This window comes from Panthera uncia, chromosome B4 (assembly GCF_023721935.1).
Source record: "Panthera uncia isolate 11264 chromosome B4, Puncia_PCG_1.0, whole genome shotgun sequence".
Taxonomy (NCBI): domain Eukaryota; kingdom Metazoa; phylum Chordata; class Mammalia; order Carnivora; family Felidae; genus Panthera; species Panthera uncia.
Window position 1 is genome coordinate 85,763,268 of NC_064809.1, and position 14,702 is coordinate 85,777,969.

General features: G+C 41.9%; 1 protein-coding gene across 2 annotated transcripts in view; it reads left to right on the plus strand.

Moving 5' to 3' along the window:
• Positions 1–10,579: 10,579 nt before the first annotated feature.
• The window catches only part of MON2 (MON2 homolog, regulator of endosome-to-Golgi trafficking), a 117,349-nt gene continuing 113,226 nt past the window's right edge, over positions 10,580–14,702 (plus strand). For both annotated transcript variants that reach the window (XM_049625887.1, XM_049625888.1), the window contains exon 1: positions 10,580–11,132. In XM_049625887.1, the coding sequence (XP_049481844.1) occupies positions 11,022–11,132 (111 nt within the window). In that variant the 5' untranslated portion in view covers positions 10,580–11,021. The remainder of the gene's footprint in view (positions 11,133–14,702) is intronic.

The following is a 14,702-nucleotide window of genomic DNA, read 5'->3' on the forward strand; positions in this document are numbered from 1 at the left end:
TAAAGACAAGCACCTAGGAAGCTGCTGGGTCTCGCCCCACTCTGGCATAACCCTCAGAAAGCCAAAAGTCAAGCTGTCTGAGGTTAGGGGCAATGCAATCAAAGAAGCCTGGGCCGTGCTTAGGCTCTGTGTCCAATGTTACCAGGAAGCTGCTCTTTAAAGCATGGCTATCGTGTCTCTGGATCTTGTGTAATCAACATGCTCAGTGATGTGGGCCATTCCTTGCTTACTGAAGCCCCTAGACCACATAGATGCCTGTCTACTGTATCGTAATTTTCTAGGCCACTAGCTTTCACAGAGTCTCCTGATAGTTGAGAAGCAAGGAACTATTTGGACTTAACTATTTCCCTGGTTTCTTTGACCGCTGACCCTGATTTTAAAAATATAAAGTCACTAATCTTATAATGCAGTAATTTATTTAAAAGAAAGACTTATCAAATGTTGGGCATATCACCATAGTCATGAAAGTCATATGTTACTGCATGCAAAGTAACCAAGACTTGGTCAAGAATCTACACTGTTTTCATTGATCTGAAGAAGAACTCCTGTAGTTACTCAAGTTTTATTTCAAAGATTTAAGACACGTATTTCTGGCACACACCATGTGCCACATATTGTTGCCTTCATAGTGGCCAGGTATTGTTACAGGGGAGGTATTAAAATCAGGAGAAAGAAATCTCATTCTTCTTTTAAAAATTAAAAAAAAAATTTAATGTTTATTTAATTTTGATAGAGGGAACACAGAGGGGGAGGAGAAGAGAGAGAGGGAGACAGAGGATCTGAAGCAGGCCCCAGGCTCTGAGCTGTCAGCACAGAGCCTGATGTGGGGCTCAAACCCATCGACCCTGAGATCATGATCTGAGCTGAAGTCGGATGCTTAATTGACTGAGCCACCCAGGTGCCCTTAAATTTTTTAAAAATGTTTATTTATTTTTGAGAGACAGAGTGTGAGTGGGGGAGAGGCAGAGAGAAGGAGACACAGAATCCGAAGCAGGCTCCAGGCTCGACATGGGGCTTGACGTGGGGCTCGAACTCAGAAACCACAAGATCATGACCTGGGCCAAAGTCAGGCACTTAACCAACTGAGCCACCCAGGCACCCCATCATTCTTAAAAAAAAAAAAAGTTTATTTATTTTGAGAGAGAAAGTGAGTGAAAGAGAGAGAAAGAGAATGTGAGCGGGGGAGGGACAGAGAGAGAGGAAAAGAGAGAGAACCCCAAGCAGGCTTTGTGCTGTTAGCTCAGAGCCTGACTTGGGGCCTGATCCCCTGAACTGTGCGATCATGACCTGAGCCAGAATCAAGAGTCGGATGCCTAACCGACTGAGCCACCCAGGTGCCCCGAGATACCTCATTCTGCTGGCAGCATTCATGTACTCACACAATCACTCATTTACTAACTCACTCAATAGACATCTTTTGAGGGAAGGATGCAGCTATTCAGGGAAAGCTACATGGGAAAAGATGCATGGCAGTTCTCGCTTCCACAAGATTGATCCCAGTCCTGTCTGCAGGAGCAGGGGAGCAGGCGGCCCAGTGTGTACACCTCAGTACCTCATTTTATTTTTCTCTGCCTGATTTCTTGTCATGTTTTTCAGTACCTTTCTTCCTCTATGATTGAGGACAAGAATCCGTATAACTAAAACAAGTGTTAACGAAGCCCACTATACACATTCCAGTTGCCAGGAACATAGCTATGAATAATGCATAGTCCTGTCCACCGAAGAAACTGTAAGACAGAAAGATAACCTTACAGTTACACGGGATATACGTTATTCCCACAGGGAAATGTACTGAATGTTAAGACAAACCCAAGTTCGTTCTTTCTAAGCAAACAATCAATCTGAAAGGAAGGTTCCAGTCACAACACGTGCAGGAAACAGGTGAAGGGAGGACACAGGCCTCCAACTTTAACCGATTTTTCAAGGGACCCCATGCCACTTCGGAAATACAGATGAAGTAGGAGCACACATGTTACAGTCAAAAAAGCTGGAATGCTGACTCACTACTTTCTAGCTAGAGGACCTTCAGAGACCGAATTAATCTCTTTGAGACTGAGTTTCCTCATCCATGAACTAGAAACAGTAATTCTTCATTCACAGGATTTTTCCAAAGGTTAAATCCTATGAGATAGTAAATGCATTTAGTACAGGGCTTCCCACACAGCTGTTCCGTAAATGATAACTATTATCTCTCTTCACACTCAGAGGAGGTCTCATAAGACAAACCTAGTCTGGATGCTGCTTGGCACGAACGTTCTGTCTCCCGATTTCTCCAGTTAGGAGATATGGAGCTAAGCCAACATGATTTCCTACCTCTATAACTGGCTTTATGGGACATATCTTTTAACTCCAAAGCAGCTGGACATAGATGTATCAGCTGCAATGAGATAAGGCTAAGCAGGAAGAATAACATTTGATGAATGAGCAGTAGCTTGAGGAGCAGGAAGAAACGGCCAGAGAATGAACTAAACTGAGGCCGTAAGAAATCTAGATGAGGAGGCGGCATTTGAAATCCAAGAAAAGATGAACAAATAACCCCTGACATTAATATTCAGGGTGGATCATTGACTTCAAGAAGATGCAGCCAGAGGGACTGAATGTTCAGCCATGTGTGCAGACAAAACTCTTGGATACAGGGACCTAAGAGCAGGCAATATTCTGAGATTCAAGCAGGTGGGGATAATATGGAGCTGGATTGAGGAACTCTCAGTCAAGGAAGGGTCTGGGGATTTATAAAAATAATCTTAAGGAATTGAGGGGGTACCAGATAGCTTACAAACCAGGGTTTCAAACATAGGAAAACAAAACAGTGATCTAACTACTGGGACTGATGTTCGCAAGCTTAGTACTACTGACGTTTTGAATTGGATAATTCATTGTTGGGGGGTGCTGCTGCATGCATTGTAATATGTTTAGCATTGGCCCAGATGCCATTAGTATCCCCTCTCCAAGTTGTGACAATCTAAAATGTCTGCACTCATTGCCAAGGGGTCCCAGTGCAGGGAGGATGACAGGATGGGAGCGGGGAAATTGTCCTCCCTCAGTTGAGAACCACTGGGTTAGATGATGCTGAGAGAGCACTACAGAGAGAGTGCTGCTCCAATGGTGAAGGCCAGGGGGAGAGGGTCTCACCAATAAGCTGATCCACAATAAGCAATGACTGTCAGTGGCCCAGTAAGACAGTGTAGTGAGCATTCTGCCCAGATCCCTGCCCCTTCTATCATTTCTGTGTAGCTTGTCTGGTCTTCTCCTCCTCCTCCTCCTCTCCCTCCTCCTCCTCCCTCTCCCCGTCTTCCTCTTCTTCCTTTCTTCTTCCTCTTCTCCTCCTCTTCCTCCCTCTCCCTCTCCTCCCTCTCCTCCCTCTCCTTTCTCTTCTCCTCCTTCTTGATATTATTGTTATTATTATTATTATTATTATTATTATTGAGAGAGAGAGAGAGCACTGAGCAGTGGGGGGATGGGGTGGGGGCGTGCGGGGCGAAGGGCAGAGGGAGAGAGAGAGAATCTTAAATAGGTTCCATGCTCAGCTTGGAGCCCAATACAGGGCTCGGTCCCACGACCTTGGGATTATGACCTGAACCAAAATCAAAAGTTGGACACTCAACTGACTAAGCCACCCAGACACTCCTGTTATGCTTCTTTTGTCAGAATAGGCAGTTAGGTTCTAACAGGATGTCTGGAGGCCAGCAACAAGGAAGTCATGCCCAGCTATCGGAAGAGTCAAAGGCCTATCCTGGCAGCACTCTACAAGATGCCAGATCAAACCAGAAAGGCCCATGATGGTGGGTGCCATGACAGGAAGCCCCTGACCAACATGGGAAGAAAAGGTGCGAAATCCTGCATCTCTGCCTCAAGTAATGAATGTTTTACCCCCTAGTTAACAGCTGTCAATAAAAGATAAAAACCCAAATCCCAGGCCATGCGTCTCTCAATCCTCTCTCTTTTCCTCTCTCTCACTCTCTCCCTCTCTCTCTCAGCTCACCTGCTCTCACATATCAAGAGTGTACTTTTGCTTTAATAAATTTTCCCACTTGTGTTGCTCTCCTTGAATTCTTTCTCATGAGAAGACCAAGAACCTTCCACGACACCTTTGGGAATGGGCTGGGTCGAAGGCGTGGGGTCTCCCCAGTTCACCTGGAAGACTTTCAGCATGATGTTGCTCCCAAAGTGCTGCCCATGGACTTCTGGGGTTAATTTGCTCCACATATTTGGAAAGCCATACTACCTAATGGAGCTTTTGGCCAGTGGCTGGGTTTAAGAGATCTCCCTTGCCTAGGGGTTGGGGTTTTCTCTTATTGGCCTCTTTCACTTCCCTGCTCCCACTTTCTACTGGCTTCTCCTGGGAACACATCCTTAATAGATTAACTACACACAAATCTCTCCTTAGGGTCTGCTCCCGGGGAACTCAGTTTAATACAGGCAGTAGGGCTGACCTGAGAAACAGACTCAGGTATGAGAAACAAGTCCAGGAAAGCAGGAAAGAATGAAGACTATGAATGATGAGTCTGGCCTGAGCACCCTCCAACCCCCCACCATCAGTGTGATTTCCAGCATGAGATCCAGCAGTGAGAGAGGTGATTTTAAAAGCTGGAGAGGACTAGACAGTGTGATTTTGGTCTCAGAAACAAAGCTGAAAGCAAGAATAGAGCAGAAAGCGTCAAGGCAATATAAAAATAACCGAACTATTAGAGGAAATACCTCTAAAATAATTTGTTGTTAATATTAAATATCTCCAGAGAATCTTCACCACAGAATGAAGGAATTTGTGATCCTCTGGACTCTGAAAATTTGAACGGGAGTATTTCAATCTGTACTTCTGTAATGTAGAAAGAACCTGGAAAATTTGTATACTCCTCCCTGCTCCCTTTGTTGTTTAAACCATTCTTTGAGATCCCAGGAGTGGAGGACATCTTTTGGCTGGGACTGTTGCTTCTGCTTTTTTACAGAAGAACTATTTCTGCACTATTTGTACTCAGGTGCGCTCTGGTACGTGACTGATATGATGGTTTTGGGAAGGACTGGCTAAGAGAAGTTCCCTAATAAAGATGGCGGTCTTAAAAATCTGTTCCTTCATTGTTACTACATTGTTGCTGACCTTCCATGCAACAGGCAACAAACTCATGCACCAAGTATAAAATATGTTCTTAAAGCAGTTACAACAAAGACAGAAAATAAAGTGTTTAAAAATAATCTTGGAGGAGTACCTGGCTGGCTCATCGGTAGAGCATGTGACTCTTGATCTCAGGGTTGTAAGTTTGAGTGCCACGTTGGGTGTAGACATCACTTAAAAATTAAAAAAAAAATTTTTTTAAATTCATCTTTAAAAAAGGATTTAAAGAGTAACCATAAGAAGCATATAAACAACTTATTCTTACATCTAGGAACACAGTGTTTAAAATAGCAAATTATAGGTTCTCCACTTATAATTTGTCTTTTGTAATCATTTCTTTATTCTGTAAAGAAACCATGTGTTCTTCAGTCAGTATGTAATTTAGACCAGCCAGCAAGTTATAATTTTTAATTCTGAAAATTAAAGTTAAGGGATTCTTTGAAAATATGTTTTAAGAAATACATAGACAGCATGTACCAAGAGCCATTAAAGACTAATAATTTCTGGACTCTGGAAAATTCTTTGAAAGAGAAAACTCTAAAACTGAATTCCTTTCCGGAAAAGTAATTCAGAGATAAAGAATTAATGATGACGGAAAAAAAGACAATAGAGTAAGACTGAAATAAGTCTAAAATTTTAATTCATAACAACTATTAATTATGAGTTTAACATATTTTCATCTCTAAATATAAAGTTTAAATTATACATAATACTTAGAATATAATTACTGATAAGAAGTGGGTAAGAAAGCATTTACAAATACATTTGCATATAGGAGTGCCTGGGTGGCTCAGCCTAAGTTCCGACTTCGGCTCAGGTCATGATCTCATGGTTGGTGGGTTCGAGCCCCGCATTGGGCTCTGTGCTGACAGCTCAGAGCCTGGAGCCTGCTTTGGATTCTGTTTCTCCCTCTCTCTGCCCCCTCTCCAGCTCATATTCTGTCTCTGTCTCTCTCTCTCTCAAAAATAAACATAAAAAAAAAAAACCCAAATACATTTGCAGATAAAATTTCATATTAACTCATCCAACTAACAGATCTCTGATATATTTTCTTCAACATAGTTATCCATGTTCTGTATCATGTGAACTCCTTACCCTGACCACATAAACCAATCAACTTTGACCACAGCTGTTGGAATCAGGGGTGTCTCCTGGTTCTGTCTCCAAGGACAGTTGATCTGTATTCTTTTCAGTGACCTAGAAGGCAGTCCAGCAAAAAGCATAGCGAAATTGAAATACAGCATTGATACTCGATTGTTCAACTACTTCGATATTTTCTCTTTAAAAATTTGAATGTGACACATCAAGAGAGAGTATGTAGTTGGAAGGGTAGAGAACAGAAGTTAAATGGACATAGAGAAAGGAGAAAAGAGCAGATGCCACGAGAAAACTAAAGCTATGAGAGAACTGGATCCTGGTGACATGTGGAGTCAGGAGTGAGGCAACTGGTTGATAGAAGCAGGAGAAATATCAGCGGAAACATGAAGGAGAGATTGTCTTGGTAATACTTCAGGATCAGGTGAGGGAGAAGGAAGCAACATAACAGCTGCTGAGATGAGTCAAGCAGTATGAACACCCAAGGGCTTTCTAGTTTTCCAAACTACATCCTAGGCTCTGTGAAACCAAGCTTTTCCTATATTTCCATAGGGCTCTCTCTTGTGGCTGAAATTCCTTGGTCTCTTACTTTCACGTGGGTTATTTATTTGAAAGCCCTACTGTTTGAGGTGTCTAAAAGAATCTAACTAGTATACCATGTAAAGGAGTTTGGGCTTTAATCTCAAAACATTAGAAAAACATAAAAGACTTCATACTTTGATTTTAGAAAGAGGACTCTGACACAAGTGTGGAAAATAAATTAAAAATGGACTAGAGGTAGGGGTTATACATTGGGAATTGTTGTTTTAAACCAGTGGGAGATGATGATGGCCTGAGAATGGAGAAAATGGATGAACTGAAATTTACAAAGGGGGATGAGTGTAACAGAGTTCGATTCAGCTTAGATGTAGAGGATAAGGGAGGGGTAAGAGTCAAGTTTGATTCTTAGTTTCCTGATATGGGTAACCAGATGAATAGTGGCAACCAATTTCTCTCATTGAGAAAGATAATGTATGAAGAGAATCAACCTCTTTTTGGGAAGGAGTATAGGTGCCAATGAGACTTCCAGGTAAGGATGTCCAGTAGGCAGCGGAATATTCACGTTTGGATCTCACACAAGAGCTCTGGAGTTACACATTTATGTATAAGGGCTTGATATCATGATTCTCAGAGATATTCCAGTAACAGTTTCTTCTTTTATTCCCTTAGTACTAAATTCAGGAATGTACTTGGACTAGGCTGTGTTAGCCTAGGGAAGTTGAGCATCAAAGGAGTTTTCATGTCTAAGTATTCTCTGCAGGCTTCCTTAGCTATCATGCTGTGCATTATATAACTTGAGATTGATGAGCTTCCTTGCCTAAGTGAGATGGTCTCTAGAGAATGCTATGTATAGGACCAATCTATCTTTACATATATAAGGGTAGGACCAGAAGGGGAAGTGAAGTTTCTAGAAGGTCTGATGTTATGTATTCCAGAAAGTTTGAATATTTGGAAGGTTTAGAAACTTGAATGTCCATCTCTTAGCTGATATTGCAATCACATACCTGCTGTAGTATTTCTGTTAATCTGACATTCTATTGCTATTTGTCAATATGGAGGTTATACAGGGTGTTATCAATAGGTTGGTAGTTATATAGGGGCACCTGGGTGGCTCAATCAGTTGAGCGTCCGACTTCGGCTCAGGTCATGATCTCACGGTTTGTGAATTTGAGCCCCACACGAGGCTCTGTGCTGACAGCTCAGAGCCTGGAGCCTGCTTTGGAATCTGAGTCTCCCTTGCTTTCTGCCCCTCCCCTGCTTGCGCTCTGTCTCTCTCTCAAAAATATACACTAAAAAATTTTTTTAAATAGGTTGGTAGTAATTGAAACCATTGGTGTGCATATTTTCCAGAGTAGAAAATAAAGAAAAGAAAGTAAATAATGGAATTCTGGGAAATACTAATCTCTAAGGAGTAGGTAGAAGAGAGAAAAATCCAAGAGGAGAATAAGTGAATGATGGTGAAATTTGAGGGATTGAACAACTAGAAAGGTAAAATGAGTTACATTTGTATTTCACCATCACCTGAGACAGATATTTTAGAATGTCATTGGACAAGTTTTCTTGTTACACATGAATATATGCTCATTGTTAAATAAATACATTTTCCAAAAGATTCACAACAAAGGCTCAGAAAAAGAGAAAAAGACACAGGTTTCCTAACTTTCAACTAGGAGTTTAAAGCTTATTGATAACTAAGTCTTTTTATTTAAACATTCTTTAATGTTTATTTTTTTTAAGGAGAGAGAGAGAGAGAGAGAGAGAATGAGCAGGGGTGGGGGGCAGAGAGAGAGGGAGATACAGAATCCCAAGCAGGCTCCAGGCTCTGAGCTGTCAGCCTAGAGCCTGACTTGGGGCTCAAACTCACAAGCTGTGAGATTATGACCTGAGCCCAAGTTGAATGTTTAACCGACTGAGCCACCCTGTTGCACCTAGCTGATTTCTTAACTTGTAGAATCAAGAATGATTTTTACTCCTGCTAACTTGGTTGGTTTTGGCATAAAGCCATGCATTGTTTCTGTGGCAGTACAATCTCCCTGGGCATATGTACATAGAAAACTACTTGGTTTTGTTATTTATTTAATTTGATTTTTGAGAGAGAGAGAGATCGCACACCAGCGGGGGTGAAGGGCAGAGAGGGAGAGAATGAAAATCTTAAGCAGGCTCCAAGCTCAGTGTGGAGCCCAATAGGCCTCCATCCCATGACCTTGAGATCATGACCTGAGCTGAAATCAAGACTCTGGGGCTTAACCCGGCTCAACTGACTGAGCCACCCAGGCGCCCCACAAGAGGATCATTTTTCAAAGTTTCCTGGGACCTCAAGAATAATGTCTGCCCTATATTCTACCTAAGATTTTGTTTTATAAATTCACAGTTTTTAATATATAAAGCTTACGCTATAGGACCTATCAAATTTCCCAAAGTCACAATAGGCACAAATGATACAAACTAGTGTTCTGAGAGCTCTATTACCTTATGTGCTATCTTTATCCATCCTTGTGTTACTTCTTGTCAGATGAGGAAAAAATTATTTAGTTTACAAAGTACTTGTGGTGCAAGGCTTATTTTAGGGCCAAATCCTTCCTCCCACTGACAATCTCAGTCCGCTGCCCTGCCTACTGCAATGATGTCATCCGCTCAGTTGTCTGAGGTGTTCCTTTCTTCATCTCCTACCTCTACCCTGGTTCAGGCTTTCCCTCTACCTTCCTCTGCTTCCTACTCAGTGGTTGCAAGATGTTTTGGGCAAAAGCACACGGACCTATATCTTGGGAAGCACAGGTGAGTTTTCTGCTTTCTTGTGCCTCACTTAATATTTGTCACCTAATAAAGGCTTTTATATTGGTTTCTTATTTGAGCACCAAAATTATTTTTACATTCATTCATTAAAATACTTATTGATCAGGGCGCCTGGGTGGCTCAATCAGTTGGGCATCCGACTTCGGCTGGGGTCATGATCTCACTGTTTCTGAGTTTGAGCCCTGCGTGGGGCTCTGTGCTGACAGCTCAGGGCCTGGATCTGCTTCAGATTCTGTGTCTCCCTCTCTCTCTCTGCCCCTTCCCTGCTCACGCTCTCTCAAAAATAAATAAACATTTAAAAATGTAAACAAAATAAAATATTTATTGATCATCTACTATATGCCAAGAACTATTCTAAGTGCCGGAGATAAGAAGGGAACAAAACAGAGGGGCACAAAATCCCAACGCCTTTTAGGTGGAAAACTGGCGGTAAAAGGGGGCGGGGCAGATCGCGTGGCTCCTGGCAGGTGTAAGGAGGAATTCTGACTTTTACCGTGGGTAAAACGGAAGGCCAGCGGAGGGTTTTGGAACAAAGGGTAGTTTTCTCTGTCATTTTACAAATTAGGAAAATAAAGGACTACTCCGCAGTAAGCGCACCAGTATGCTTTGTGCAACTCTGTGGAGGAATTGCAATTTAGGTACTTAGGAGGAAAATAAAATTAACGGGAGGTAGGCATTGGTTTGGGGCCACTACCCCAGAGATTCCAGGGGGCAGAAATGACGAGGGACAAGACGGATGAAGATTAAAACAAAAGGAAGCAAACTGTTTACACCGAAATACAATGTAACACGAACAAACCCCAAGAGACACGCCAAGATACACGTGGCTCCATTCTGACAGCTGTCACATATCTAAGAAGAAGCCAATTTAGACGAGGCAAATGGTGGCTCACGCCTAGCAGTTCCCAAACTCGAGCTGGGGAAAGCAGCCCCTCCGGGAGCCGATCCAGCCCCGGACGTGACCACGCCCCTGGCCACGCCCCGCCTGCGGCTCACCGTCCCAGTTGGCCGCGGCGGGGGCGGTGGCCGCGGTGCCCGGAAGTGCGGCTGACGTGTCCCGGCCGCGCTCGGAATTGTGGGCGACTCGGCTAATGGCGTCGGCGAGTCTGGAGGGCTTGGGCGGCCAGCGCCGAAGGTTTTGCCAGGTTGGCTGCTGACGAACTTTGCGGCCGGACCCCGCGGCAGCGGGAGGGACCTGCCCGCCTTGTGGGCTCCTCGGCCAGAGCCACTGGAGCCTAGCGGGGCGGGGCGACCGGGGGGGGGGGGCGCCTCGGAGAGGAGCCGCGAGAGTTGCGAGGAGGCTGCGGGGGGCGCTCGGGTACGCTGTGGGTTCGTAGTCCAGGCCGGGCCGAGCCCCGCGGAGCCCAAGAGGCGCGCTGAGGAGGGGCCCGAGGCGCTCTGAGGGAGCTGACGGTCGCCCGAAGGAGCTGACCGTGCTGGAGTTCGTTTGCGCCGCCCAAATTGGATTGTAGTTTGGTGGATCATGTCCGGCACCAACAGCCCCGAGGCAGTGAAGAAGCTGCTGGAGAACATGCAGAGCGATTTACGGGCCTTGTCCCTGGAATGCAAGAAGAAATTCCCACCTGTCAAAGAGGTAAGCTTTGGGTGACGTCGGGAGAGGGCACGGTGAGCATGTCTGGTCCTATTAGATCCAGTCCTTCGCTCCCAAACTCCTGTCTGATTTTAATTTGGTCCTCACCTTTCCAGATTTGCTAGTCGGTGGGTTGTTCCACAAGCGCTCTTTAGAGTTTCCTTTGGAGACGTCTGGGGAGCTTTGATTTTCTCCACTCCTGTCCTCCGGATTTAGGAATGAAGTTCGCGGAGCGAGCCGATGCAGCTAATTCAGCTGAATGTGTCTTACCCTCGCCTTTTCTGGCCTTTTTCAAGCTTGAAACTAGCCAAGCCAGAATTGAAAAAAACTTATGTTTGTTGCTTCTAAAACTATCATCCATCGTTGCGCTGACATCTATGCTCCTCACGTTTAAAGTGTGTATCACTCAAAGGGGAGTAGCCTTGTTGTCTTGTGTCATGCAGCTTCACTCTGTCAGTACCACGAAGTGTTAATAAATTATTCAGCCACTTATGACAAATATTGAAGACCCGCAAGAATTATGTTAAGCCTTGTTATTAGCAATACTTTAATGGGAAGTTTGGGTTTAGAGTCAAATCCAGTACACCTTGAAATACATATTAACCTCTTTGAGCTTCAGTTTTCTTTCCTGTGTAAATAGGGTTAAAGGGTGGACTTACTGGATTATGATGGTAAAGTCGTCAGAGCAAAAAGGGTATTATTAAAGAGGTTCCAGTTAATTATTTATATAAATTCTCCAAATCTTTCCTAAATTGAAAAGTTTGACGTTTAGTCACTATTGATTTTTTTTCTCTTAAGATGCCATTTTATTTCTCCTAAACGTTTTAAAAATGCTTCCCAATTTCCTTTCTCATATCGGGAACAAGATATTTCAGTGATAAACTTGTAAAAGCAATCATTTTTATTTTTCTATAAAATAGTTTGGCCTACCAGCAATTTTATTTACTATTTAGGATTCACCAAAAGTTTACTAGGAATTTTGGAATGTTTCATATTAATTTAAATGTTTTGCCTTTATAAAGGTTTTGTAATTAAAACTTACCCAATAAAGTTTGGATTTTAGGCTTCCAAGGAATCTTAACTTTTCTGTAAGTGCTTTTGGTTTCATTAGTCTTCAACATGCTCCATCTACTATTCCTTTAATAAAGTAAGCAAATATTACCCAATAATGGGAACCTGATGTGCCACTTTTGGAAAGATAACTATCAAAATATATTTTATTTCAGATACTCAATAGCTTGTGATATCAATTTTAATTATTTTCTCTGTGTCATTTTCTGTTGAAAGTTATAATAAGTAATTTTAAGGAATTAAGCAGTTTTAAAGAATTTTAAAGAATTAGACTGTTCTGTTGTATTTTTGACAATAATTTATAGAACTGATTGTTCGCAGCTCTTATAATTTATATAGAAACTAAGATTCCTCTATATTACATATAAAGGCCTTTGTGGACTTGTTTGAGAATTTAGTTGCCATTTATTACCTTTTTTTTTTTTTAGAAAATGCATTCAGAATTCCAAACAGGTAATTTACAGAGTCCTAGAACTCAGTCCATTTAATCTAGGAACTTTAAATATAGCTCATTAGCTCTTTTATTTGGACATTGGCCAAAGAAATACTTGGTGATTGCACTACTCTTTGAGGTAATGGCAAAAATCATTCTTGGTGTGATTATCTCTGATACATAATTTCCTATATAGTACCTACTCTGTAAGAATTTGTTGAATGTAAGAACCTTGACGTCTTAACCAGTGGCACTTCTAATATGCTTAGGGGCCCACTTTAGGAATTAGAAAATGACCATCACTGTGTTACCAGTTTAAAACAGTAATGAAGTAATTAGTCTAAGAGTGATGATTTTATAGGAGGGACCCTTGACTTTCAAGAAATATTTTGATTGAATTAAATTTTTCCTGATAAATTAATAGCAATTTTGGCTTTTGTTTTTTAAGAAACTGGTAAGTTTTTAGTTTTATTTATTTGGGGGGTGAAGGAAGGATGAGATCATGACCTCAGCTGAAGTCGGACACTTAACCTTCTGAGCCACCCAGGTGCCCCAAGGCAAGGCCTTTCTAAGTATAAAAAGCTTTTCCATCTGTATACTGATTTGCTAGGTAACACTCTCCCAGTATCTTCACAGTTATTAGTTGAAAAATACTTCTGAACTTCTTATAAGGATACTTAAGAACTTACAGTGGTAATTGTATATGTACTTTGGAAGGCAGATCTCCTTCCCCAGTTCTTTTTTTTAAATGTTTATTTATTTTTGAGAGAGGGAGACACAGAGTGCAAGCAGGGGAGGGGCAGAGAGAGAGGGAGACACAGAATCCGCAGCAGGCTCCAGGCTCTGAGCTGTCAGCACCAGCTTATTTTTCTTAGTTCTTAAATATGAATCTTTATGTTTCAGCAATGTAACTTTTTTAGGACAAGTGTACTAGCTAATCTGTTCTGGAATACTTGTATGAATAATTTTTTCTTTGCCTTAAAAATTACCTTAAAGCTTTGTAAAATTGCTTTTCTGAAAGTGACGCTCACTGCCTTCAGAGGCACTAATCTCTGAAGCTTTATGTTTATATATTTAATGAATAAAACATTTTGGTCATTTTCTATTTGCAGGCATTATTCTGGAAACAAATGAGAGGGATCCAACTGAGCTTGGAAGTATGTCAGAGAGAGTTTGTAATTCTTCAGTTGAGTCTTAATAGGATGAGTAGAAGCAAGCCAATAGAAGAAGGGGGCGGTCATTCTAGGCAGAGAAATTAGCACAAGTTTGTATTCCATGTTAAATAAATTTCATGCTGAAGGTAATTAGGAGCCATTAAAAGTTTTTAAGAGAGGGAATAATATCAAATTCATATTTAGTAGCATTTCCGTAACAGTATTCATGGGAAGATTTAGAGGGGACTAACATTGACAAAGAGAGTAAATTTTAAAAAGTGATGATTGCCTGTGTCAAGGTAGCAGTAGAGGTAGACAGGAGGTTGCTTGCATTGTGATAGTCATGTGTGAAAGAGAGAGTATGGATTAAAAAGAGACTTAGCAGTTTAAATTATCAGGGCATAGTGACCTTTTATATAATGTAGAGAAAGAAATCTATGATGCCTCCCAGGTTCTGGCTTGGGAAACTGGGTAGATCACTAAGAGAAGGAACGTAAGAGGAGGTGATGTTTTTGGGCAAAGTGAGTAGTCGTGAATATAATAAGTTTAACATTTATGTGTGTGTCAAGTGGAACTGACCAGTAGGTATTTGAAAGTGATGGTTTGGTTCTTAAGGAGGAGGTCTAGAATTTCAGATTTAGGAGTATCAGTTTATATATGATAATAGAAACCATAGGAGTAGATAAGATGGGTCTGGAACAGTGCATAGAATGAGAATGTCAGAGCCGAAGAAGGAAGTTTGGGAAACAACAGCAGTAAAGGGAAAGAGGCAGCTGACTAAGGTTAAGGAAATGGGAGAGAAACGGAATACTTGGCAGAGCAAGGTCCCTGAGAAGCTGGAGTTTCAAGGGCATAGGTAAATGAACTGGTTTTCACTCTGAGAAGGAACATATTTTCTTCTGACAGAGGAAGGGA